This window comes from Capricornis sumatraensis, chromosome 4, assembly GCF_032405125.1.
Source record: "Capricornis sumatraensis isolate serow.1 chromosome 4, serow.2, whole genome shotgun sequence".
Taxonomy (NCBI): Eukaryota; Metazoa; Chordata; class Mammalia; order Artiodactyla; family Bovidae; genus Capricornis; species Capricornis sumatraensis.
Window position 1 is genome coordinate 95,438,020 of NC_091072.1, and position 12,076 is coordinate 95,450,095.

The 12,076-nt window shown below is 33.1% G+C and overlaps 1 protein-coding gene across 3 annotated transcripts in view; it reads right to left on the bottom strand.

Moving 5' to 3' along the window:
* The window catches only part of MON2 (MON2 homolog, regulator of endosome-to-Golgi trafficking), a 111,713-nt gene that overhangs the window by 77,645 nt on the left and 21,992 nt on the right, over positions 1-12,076 (bottom strand). For all 3 annotated transcript variants that reach the window (XM_068971279.1, XM_068971275.1, XM_068971276.1), the window contains exons 3-7: positions 8,963-9,090; positions 7,663-7,794; positions 6,682-6,811; positions 4,758-4,855; positions 3,543-3,668 (exon numbers count right to left, since the gene is read on the bottom strand). In XM_068971279.1, coding sequence (XP_068827380.1) covers positions 3,543-3,668; positions 4,758-4,855; positions 6,682-6,811; positions 7,663-7,794; positions 8,963-9,090 — 614 coding nt within the window. The remainder of the gene's footprint in view (positions 1-3,542; positions 3,669-4,757; positions 4,856-6,681; positions 6,812-7,662; positions 7,795-8,962; positions 9,091-12,076) is intronic.

Genomic DNA, 12,076 nt, shown 5'->3' on the forward strand with positions numbered 1-12,076 from the left:
AAGTTGGAAGTCATCTTTGATTAATAAAACATAATTAGTTCTATAATTCACTAAGTTCTTTTTGAAGAAGGTAAAAGACTGCCTACTTCCTCACATTTCAGTGCTCTATTCAGCATTTACTTGCCAACTGTATAATTTGTGTCAGGAATTGTGATGTTCTTCTTGTTCAGTTGCTCAGTCATGTCCAACTTTTCCGACCCCATGGACTGCAACACACCAGGCTTCCCTGTCCGTTACCATCTCCCAGACTTGCTCAAACTCGTCCATTGAGTCGATGATGCCATACAGTCATCTCATCTTCTGTCGTCCCCTTCTCCTCCTGCCCTCAATCCTTCCCAGCATCAGAGTCTTTTCCAAAGAGTGGGCTCTTCACATCAGGTGGCAAAAGTATTGGAGCTTTAGCATCAGTCCTTTCAATGAATATTCGGGGTTAATTTCCTTTAGGCTTGACTGGTTGGATCTCCTTGCAGTCCAAGGGACTCTCAAGAGTCTTCTCCAATACCACACACTTCAAAAGCAACAATTCTTCAGTGCTCAACCTTCTTTATAGTCCAGCTTTCACATTCATACATGACTACTGGAAAAACCATGGAATTTTCCACAGTTTGCTGTGATCCATATAGTCAAAGGCTTCCGCATTGACAATGAAGCAGAAGTAGATATTGTTCTGGAATTCTCTTGCTTTTTCTATGATCCAACAGATGTTGGCAATTTGATCTCTGATTCCTCTGCCTTTTCTAAATCCAGCTTGTACATCTGGAAGTTCTCTGTTCATGTACTGTTGAAGCCTAGCTTGGAAGATTTTGAGCATGACCTTGCTGGCATGTGAAATGAGGACAACTGTATGGTACTTTGAACATTCTTTGGCACTGCCCTTCTTTGGTACTGGAATGAAAACTGACCTTTTCCAGTCCTGTAGTCACTGTGAAATTCAAGGTTAAGCTCAATTTTGTCCCTGCTCTTACACAGCTTATTTTCTAAAAGAGAAGGCAGATCCTTTCTTAGAGTCACTGCTCTAGAATATTCTTTTCCTATACTACCTATTTATCTCAACTAAATACTCTTCATATTTCAGGTAAAAGCTTCACAGCCTTCATTAATCACCAACTCTCCACTAGGTTTGGTACCTATGTTACTCATTTTTATAGTACTTTTTATACTTTTCCCTCATTGCACTCATCACAGTTTATCATTCAGTAATGTTTTGCTTCCAATTATTAGACTGATAAGCATGATAAAGGCAAGAATTTTATCTTATTTAAATACTGAATCCTTTGCATTGAACACATTCACCTACAGACTGTAAGGTATTAGTAAATTCTGATTGGATCAGTGAATAATGAGTGAATGAAAACAAACATTTATCTCTTGAAGAAAACTTCGTAAGAGCAATTTTTTTATTTTTAATTGGAGGATAATTGCTTTACAATATTGTGTTGGTTTCTGCCATATATCAACATGAGTCAGCCATAGGTATACATATGCCCTCTCCCTCTTGAACCTCCCTCCCAACTTTCCCACCTCATCCCACTCCTCTAGGTTGTCAGAGAGCACTGGGTTTGAGCTTCTTGCTTCATACAGCAAATTTCCACTGGCTATCTGTTTTACATATGGTATTGTATATGTTTCCATCCTACTCTCTCAATTCATTCCACCTTCTCTTTACCCCACTTTGCCCACAAGTCTTTTCTCTATCTTTGCCTTTCCACTGCTGCCCTGCAAATAGGCTCATCAGTACCATCTTTCTAGATTCCATCTAGGTTTCCTTCATGTCTTAGCTACTGTAAACAGTGCTGCAATGAACACTGGGGTACATGTGTTTTTTTCAATTATGGTTTTCTCAGGGCATATGCTCAGTAGTGGGATTGTTAGGTCATATGGTAGTTTTATTCCTAGTTTTTTAAGAGATCTGTAGAAGTAAATTTTAGGATCTTACACAAGGTAATTCTTTTTCCTCCTCTGGATTATAGCAAGAAGAATAAAGTAGAATAGATTTATTTCGGGCACAAAAAATCTGAAATTATTTTTTCAAAACTTTCCCTACAAAATTAGAAAATGTAATCCAAACTACAGAAGTTTCTAATTCAAATTCATTTACCAGTTCATTCACTCATTTATTCAAATATTTATCAAATATCTGCCATATGCCAGGCACTATTATAGGCACTTGTACAACACTGAACTAAGTCCCTGCCTCATAGAACTTACTTTTTTATGAGGGGAAAAAATAGATCAACTCATGTACAAACACATATGTCAGGAAGTAGTAAGAAAAATGACAAGGAGTCAGACAAGAGTGCTGCCAGGAAAAGAAGCTGCCATTTCACACAGAGTGGTGGGGAAGGTTTGTCTGATATGTTGACCACTGAGTAAAGTCCTCAAAAGTATAAGAGAACAATCTATACGGGAGAAGAGTATTCCAGACCCAGGCAGCAGCAAGTACAAAGGCCTTGAAGCAGGAGTCCACTTGGGTCATTTAGGAACAAAAATGACAGTGAGGCTAAAGGATGAGGACACTCACAAACTATGAACCCTTAGACAAATTATTTAACCCTCAGAGTCTTAGCTTCCTCCTGGGTAAAATAGGAATAATTGGTACTTCAGGTATTTATGAAGATTACAGAGAGTATGATATGTAAGGAATTTGGCAAAGTTTGGCACAGAGTAGAGTCAAAAGTCGTAGCTGTTACAACTATCAGTTTATACTATGCTAATACAAGAAAGGGACTTCTCAGTTAATATTGTTCAATACCACTGAAAGCACTGAAGAGTTATCTAATATGGACAAAAACTATAAGCCATGTAGTAAAGATTTCAATACCGACTCCTGGTCTAAAGGTCTACTTTTGTGGCACTTGGTTCACTTGTGTTGTAGGTAAGAGCAAAGATCAAATAGCTGACCTAGGAGGGGCAGCATATTAGGGAAAGGAGCTAGAGTACAGCTAAAAGTTCTAAATTTTAGTTCAAGATCTGCAAATAACTGAAGAACCCCATGTAAATTACTGAATCACTTTTGGACTTTAGCTTCTTACAAGTAAAATGAAAAGTTTGAATTCTTTCTCACTTTTTCCCCTATCAACTGTTTTGAGATATTCTGCACAGCACATTAAATTTATTAAATAAGCATTGATGACTTCTTTTTTCCATTTAAATTACGTAAAAGCACACAGCTGCATACAAAAATTAGCAACAATTTTTAAGGCTTTTAAATATTATAAAAAGAGCTCACATCATAAACATTATAACATGTATAATTATATATAATATATAATTATAAACATTATAAAAAGAGCTCCTTCATACACCCTTAGATTTGGAAATGCTTGACCAGACAAGACTCTAGGGTTTCCTTCTAACATTAAAATTTCAAAATGCCTGGGCACAACAAAGTTAAAATAATAGTAGATTATTATGTCTAAAGTCTGAAGCTATAATTTTTTGCATCTTCTAATGTGGGGTAAAAATACATCTTGCTTTCTTGAAAACTATCTCTGAAAAAAAGGAAAGATTAATTTTGTTGCAAGATACTACAAATGGCTTACTTGTAAAAAGACTTGTGGAAAATCATTCAGGACTGATTCAAGTAATTCAAGGCCAAATGTTCGGGTCATTTCTGTCATACCTATTAGCCAGTAAGGGGCATCAGCATTAACCAACTGACAAAGGTCCTGGAAAATAAATCAAACAATAAATAAAATATTTCACATGCTGGAATGCAAAGTCCTTTTTAAAATTCATAGCTCATAAAAAATTATTTGAAGTATCTCTTATCAGTAGGTTTCATTCCTTAGAAATTAAGTATTGATAATTCAAAATTTTAATTGTATAGTTGATTATGTAAGTAAACAATATACAGAGTAGAGACAAAATGTTATTCTAACATTGTTTTAAAGAGTCTCTAATCAAAATTAATAAAATTTTTAGTGCAGGTTAATCTTGTTTTATTCATGACAAGTAATGTAAAAATTAGGTATTTATATATCATGTTATATCAGATAGAGCAGAATTTAAGTAAATACTTTAATTTTCCTATTAAAGGAAGTATTTTACATGACTAGTCATTCCTAATGTAGCTAGTTCAGGATTTCACTCATTTTATTTCCTTAAAGTGAAACATAACATTTTATCATGCTAATTAGGTATAGATACTCTTTAATGTTTTAGACAGATATCACATGCTTTTCAAAAGTTCTTCACCAGTTAGTTTTTACAAAAGACCTAGATTAGCACCTATTTTCTTTAACCAGAAGAAATCAGACTTTCTTTAACCAGAAGAAAATCTGAAGATTTTCAATTTTCTTTAAAAAAAGACAAAAATGAAAACCACGTTCCGCGTTTGTTTTGCAGGCAGCCCATAACACAGGCTGCACATACCCCCAGCAGCAAGAGTGGTACCTTCAAGTTCTTTCTCCAGGAACTATACTCAGCATCTCAGCATCAAGCTGCCAAAGCTTTGAGCTGTGTGTGTGTCTGTGCTTTATCTTGATTTATTTTGTGCATTCATTAGGTAATTGTGTCCTAAGGTAACTGCTTTTTCACTTAAGGCATTTTGAAGTTTCACAGAAATATGCTACTATCAGATAGTGGAGGAAACTTGTACTACTTTTTTTCTTTTTAAACCTATACTACTTTTTGACACTTTAAAATGACAATGAAAAAAAAAAAAAAAACTTAAAAATTAAATCAGATACAAAATTCCAAAATCAAAATTTCACACAAAACTATATTATAAAAATTATTCGTATCAATGGAAATACCTGGAAAAGCATATATGCATCTTTAGCACAAGGTTTGAGGGTACTGACAGATCTTCTGTTACTATTTCCTTGGACTAGTACTGGTTGGTCTGTAATATCTGCAATCAAAATAAGAAGGGTTTTAGGAGTTCTTGGTGCTTTTAATAAATCATATATACTGTCTAAAAGGTATATTGAAAATAAGTATGTATTTCAGAATTATAAACTTTAAGTTCACAACCATGCCTCCAAAACGGAAAGAAAAATTGGGAATTACATTTTTATACATCATATCATAAAAAAATACTCTTCACTATCTCATGTTCAAATAAACTTATTATCTCTATCCATACATATGATTTTCCTAGTACCCCTTTCTCTAGTCCTTTTATTTCATGGATTTGAAACCCATGTCATATTTGAATGTACCTTTAAATATCAAACATATAAATATTTACCACAGTTAATTCCTCTATAATCTCACCATCTTCAAGAGAAGTAACTGCTTGATCTGCCATTAAGTACTATGTCAGTGACAGGTATTGTAGCCAAGAGTCACCTAGATTGGGGCTTCTCAATTTCTTTGAATATTAACAAGATACTATTTCCTGTAAGTCATGGCAGCCTGTTTCAATTAAATCTTGACTAATGACTACTTGAAAAGGAAGAAGTTCTAAATATTTTCTACCTTATTAGAAAGTATTAAGTGTGATATTAGACACACAGCCAAACTATCAATTCAGAAATTATGTTGAGATTATGGTATGTAAGACATTCAAACTGGAGAACTGCTCTGTTTTATCCTCTATGTTTAATTCCTTTATGTTTCAAACTGTTAGAATTCTACCTGCATTTCCCCTTGGAAAAGTGAGACAAAAGTTAGTGGGAATATCTTAATAAATAGATGAAAAATGCCTGAAACAGAATGTGAAAAATTTGACCAATGGTTAAATTCAGATAAAGTGAAGTAATTATTAGAGTAGGTAGAACTATCATTATTTACTAGTATTGCTTTTTTTTTTTACCAATATTACCAAAATAACACCAAATGATATGAAAGACTGTATAATATCAAGAGTTTAGGGGTGAAAAAAACTTTTAAAAAAGATTAATCTTTTGTTTCTTGACTCCATAAAATAGAGAGGCTGTTCTTAATGACAGCACCTCATGATTTTTTTCAACTAATCATGTGGAAAATTTTTACTTTTCATCTAATAGGGATAACAACAACAAAAAAAAACTAAAATTTATCAAACTATAAAAATTATAACAGAAACAGAGTATCTATAAGCTCTGTGACAGGATATGTTTCTAAATTTTTAGGAAATGTTTCAAATCCTGAAAATGTTAAAAATTACAAATAAAAGCATTTGATGAAAATATGAAGAGTAGGCTTTACATTAATAAATATTCTCGATTAATACATATTAATAGGCAAAGACAAAACTTCACATGAGGGAAGCTCACTTTTGAAAATTTACTCTAAAGAAATAATTCAAATGGAAATACATATGTAGGAAGACACTCAGAACAATACTGAACTACAGAACATAAGTAGTTCATTAAATTATAGAATAGCCACAAAATATAATGCAACCAATAAAAATTTCAATTACAAAAATTAAAATGTAACACAAAATAATCATATGTAATGTCTGGCTAAAAAGACTTACAATGCAACACCTTATATAAAATGTGCTATTACCATCTTCAACATAAAATTTTGAATATATTAGAAATAAATACAGAAAGCAGGGTCCACTTCTTAGGGTGACAAAACTGTGAGAGATTTACCTTTTGGTTCCATTATCAGTAATAAAGACGCTGATACACTTTCTAAAGTATTTTCATTATTAGGTAGCCTATAGGGCAATGGCAGACAATCGTTAAATGAATAATCATGGACATCAGAGCCTCCCACAGGCAAAAGCTTTCATCACTCTACCTCGGTGTCGTTCATCTTCGGCAACCATCCTCTCAAAAACAACAGTAACAACTTGTCGCACTGTAGCAGCAGCTGTATTGTTTGTAATATTATCTTTCGTGAAATGTAGCCGAAAACAAAGAACAATTGCCTAAAAAAACAAGTTTCATTTAGCGTGAAATAAGTTGATGAATATGGTTATTATCTTTATCTGATGTAACCACAAATAATTTATGTTTTGCTGTTTCAATCACCTACGTTAAAAGTCCCACTCTTTTATACAATAAAGCTACAAAAATTTCAGTAGTTTTAAATAATTCAAACTCTCAGTAAATATAAAGACACATAAGATTAGCAAAGGTAATGTGAAATGCACCTTTTACCCTATATAATAAACTATTAATTGAGGCTATTTTTACATTACTCTCTGTACTTTCTGTTCTTTGGAAATATTTTACAATTTAAAAAAAAATTTAAAGATGAAACAATATAACAGTTGTTATATGTTTCAAAGAGAGTAGGAATGAGAAAGAGCTTTCATTCATCCAGCCATATCTAGTATTAATGCCAAAATGACACTTCTCCAGCTGCTTCAGGGGCAGACTTATTTGGCTTACATACATTTTACATGTGAAATTATTTTGAAAGGGGGAAAGAGAGAGCTGTCAGGAACACCCAAGGTAATTGTGGACAACACTGATACCTGGAAACAAATACTGTTTTCTTTTCTTCTTTCTCTATTCCTTTTCTTCTGCTACTTTTCTTTTTCCATATTGTATTCATAACCAAGCCTGTCAGCTATATCCAAGGGAGTCTGTTTAATCACCTGTTTAATCAGTCTGAAAATAAGGCACTGAAGGCTTTTAACAGGCAATGTGCATTATCACAATAGCTACAGGAAAGTTGCTTCTAGTTCAAACAGCACTAGGCTTTCCTCTTTCGGTCAGCTTATCCAAATACTGTCCCAAAGCACTTAATGAACTTGGACAAACAGGTTCCTACCTTAGAGAGTGCCTCATCATGAACTACTGTATTGGTTGTTAAAAGAACAAGAACTGTCTGAAGCAGCTTAAGTTCTTCAAGACTATTTTCCATTAGCTGCCAAAGCATGTTAATTATATTTCCAGCTGCAGTCTGTAAAACAAGTATTTTAATTATTGTCAAGAAATAAATATAGATATGTTGGGTCCCTAAGCAAGAAAAAGTATGCAAATATAATCTTACCTGGAGAGAATTTCTTAATCATATTAACAAAAACCCATGTTTCTAAATCTATAGATCCAAATACATGTCTCTCAACTAATTCAAGAACTGCAACCAATAAATTTTATTCTAAAAAAAAAATGCTTTAAGATTTAAAAGGTACCATTTGAATATAGGCAAACAGCAACATGCAGTTCTGATACCTTGCCAAAATCAAGGTTCATTTCTAAAATAATAGGGGTATATTTCATTTGGACACTTATGAATATAAACATATACAAATTATGGGTCTGTTACTGTTTCTTACATATTATTTCATTGACAAGAGGGAAAATGAGTTATAGAAAAAATACAACTCAAATTAACAACACATTTACGAACTCAATTAAATCTGATACTGTTTAGAATGTTATACCAAAGGCAAAAGAATTTACAATTTCTATTAAAAAGTACCCTACGAAGTACAAAGTTAAGCAGACAAGCAGGATGTGGATTCATAGTAATATAATGTTTTTCCTGTTTTACCATCATGAGGTTAGATATGAATACCCTTAATGAGCAACACTTCAGACAATCTAGGAAATAGTCATGATTTTCTCTCCTACCTTTAAAAAAGTAATTCATGAATGATATTCTTCATCACTGATATTGAAAATTTGCTTGGTTCTCAAAATTATCTATATTAATCAACTATGGTGGCACTAGTGGTAAAGAATCCTCCTGCCAATGCAGGAGACGCAAGAGATGAGGGTTTGGGAATATCCCCTAGAGTAGAAAATGGCAACCCACTCAAGTATTCTTGCCTGGAAAATTCCATGGGCAGAGAAGCCTGGCAGGCTACAGTCCATGGGGCCATGAAGAGTCAGATACGACTAAGCAACTAAGCACACATGACTTCTTAGATTCCAAAAGATTTGACAGAACGTAGCCCCATCTATACTGAGTGTTTAATAATGAGACAATTTGGCAACCTTTGAAAATGAAGCCATGACCTTCAAGCACTGATTTATATTAAACACCAGGTATGTTTTATTCTCTCCTTGAGAAAACTCCTGATCTGATTTGTAGGTGCACGGTTCAGATAAAATCTTCACATTACCTCAGATACCACTTCATGGGACATGAGTCTCTGAATGGCAGCCAAACATAGTTGAGTGATCTTTGGTTCCTTGGTTCCACAACCCATTAGAAAAGGCTGAACAACCTCTGAGCTGTTCTCCTTCAATGCTTTATTTAGAACACATATAAAATAAAAATTTAAACATAATTCAAAAATAAGAACATTTTCACATAATTACAACCAGTAATGACAATCTTAATAAAAATCACTTAATATAAAATAAATATGAAAATAAAAATCAAGCAGTAGGAGTTAAAATACTTCAGACTCTATACCTAAACTACCCTCCTTAAGTACAGTTTTCCCATGCCTTTCTCCTGACACTCTGTCCTTTGGTTCTCCTCCATCTTCTATAAACTCTTTAAGGGCAACTTCTCAGAAGTTGTATCTTGCCTCAGAGTAAGACTATTTCTTCAATAGTGTAGAAGGGAAAATAGAAATAAGGACTCAAATTCTAGAGCAGAAAAGTAATTAAAAATAGTAATACATCAACCCTACCACATTTCTGAATGAATATTCAGAACTCCCTAGAATTTTATTACATGCCTTTAATTCACTGGCTCTAATTTCTTCTTCAAGAAGTAAACACATTAAAAACAATAACATTACTACTCTTATTACTTAAGTATTACTTTAAATTAATTGGATGAACATGCTATAATTCCAAATCTTAAATAACTCCTTCTACCAAGCCAGTTATTTCAGAAGTTTTCAAATAGCAACAAAAATGTAAAAGATTAGAAAATGCACAAACTGAATTATACACAATTTAAATTTACAAAAGGAAGTTAAATCAGTACACACACACTTAGTGGGTAGCTACACAAAGATGAATAAGACACATTTCACATTTGTCATCCTCAAGGAATTTGAATAAATAACATAAAATTCCAAGTCACAAGAACATTAAACTTATATGTTTGGTATTTGTTTTCAAATGTACTGCATACATCAATTATTTTAATAGGTTAAAACCTGTAAAAAAGTCACACAAAACTTGAGTTTTAACATGTTTTTCAAAAAATTGTGGGAAAGTCACCCAGAGTCACCTTTAAAAGTGTAAAGCTAGTGTTAACATTAACTTTATCACTTAAAGTCTCTTCTTTCTTCTCCCAAAGCTTCTTCATGGTATGGCAAATAAAGACTACTGTTCCCTACAGCATGCTCTGTAAAATCCTTCAGTATGCCAGCATAAATCACAGCTAAAAGATAGCAAATATTACTGGCAATGAACAGTGTTTCCAAAAAGCAGCTCCCTTGTGTTATTTCCTTGCTTTCTTGTGCATCAAGGTTCTGCTTCAAAACCAGAGACATAAAATTTCCATAACAATGTCACAAAACATTTTTATGAGTGATTAAAAGATGACAATAAAGCTCAAAAAATACTATTCTGAAAAAGTAAATATCCTGCTATATTCAATTCTGCCAAAATCACTGAAGTCTGATGCCACCCCAAATCTGCGGAACATTCCAAATTATTAAATCTTGTTCAGACAAATATAAGTTTTCAATACTAATAAGTTGCATTTAAAACTTTTATGACATTAACACGTGTTTCTCATTTGAGTATCATAATACTCATGCAGAGTTTATAGGGCATGATCTGAACCCAGTGACACAATAAGTAGGTGGCAAAACCAGAATCCAAAAATATGTCTTCTAATCCCTGGTTCACTACTCTTTCCACAACATTATGCTGCCACTCTTTAAGGCAAACAGCATATGATGCAAATGGAAATTAAAAGAGTTAAAAGTGTTCAAAAGAAACCAATGAAACATTTCAAAGCTGTCTGCCTAAAGTCATCAGAAGAATGAAGGAAAGGGAATCTGTCTCCATAGAAGGAAACACAGTGTACTTCTACAGAATCTCTGATGACAATTATTTTAAGACACACGTATATCACCAAAAAGAAAATCAGGGCCAATTACCTATGCTAATTAAACAATGATACAATACTTTCTAATCACAATTTTTCCTCATAATTTCATCCTTTAGGTCAAGAAGGCCATTGTTCTTATTTTTTTTGGTAACAGTCCTTCTAACAGGTGTAAGGTGATACCCTCATTTGCCTTTGATTTGCATGGCACTAATGATTAATGATGTTGAGCATCTTTTCATGTACCTGTTGGCCATCTGTATGTATTCTTTGAAAAAAATGTCTATTTAGAACTTCTATCCATTTTTTAATTGGATTGTTTGCAATGCCTCATTGCTTGAGAGCACTTCACTACTGTCTCTGAGATATTCTTCTAAGCTAATGACACCCATTCCGCATGCTTTGATGCTGGAGTTTTCTGATCTTACCATAAGATGTTAACAGGAAGTTTCTGCACAACAAGGGTAACATTTCAAATAACAAAACTTACATGATATCAACAATGCATGCAACTCAACTGATGTGATAGTATCAACAACTATGAACAAGTTCACTGAAAAAGACAACTACAAAAGTATCTGGCCCACAGTGATTCTAAGAAACCATCAGCTGTAAAATGCATGCTAATTTGGGGAATATTAACATGTGAAAAAAACTGTCTTATCTTAGAATGAATAAAATAAGGTGAATTATACATTCAGTCACAGCTATTCAGCTCTATCAAGCTGAGTTAAAATTAATGTAGTAATGAAAATAATTTTTAATGATATTTTAATGTAACTCAAAGGTATCCATCCTTCCTACTTTTTTCTCCCAGTTTATGTGAGAATATAATGATCAAAGGAAATTTCTGTATTATCCAAAATAGATGATCAACAATAATCAAAATGGAAAACCTATTGATCTATTCTGTTTTTTGAAGCATAATGTGAAAAACAGAAACATATCTACCAGATCTAGATCACCATGAAGATAAAGATTCTTTTTTAAAAGTTGCTAATTATTTTTCTCTTCTTCTAAATGTCATAATGATCCTAAGAATCAGAAATTAATCCTAGTCTTCTAACTGGGCAATTGCTGCTTTCTCTTTATAAACAGTTATTTTAATTATATGCATCTTAAGGGTGGCTTCACATAAAAACCTTCCTATAGGTTTAGAGTTTAGAGATCACATTGAGGAAAAGGCTGTGCAAAAATATAAAGCAACATGTATGAT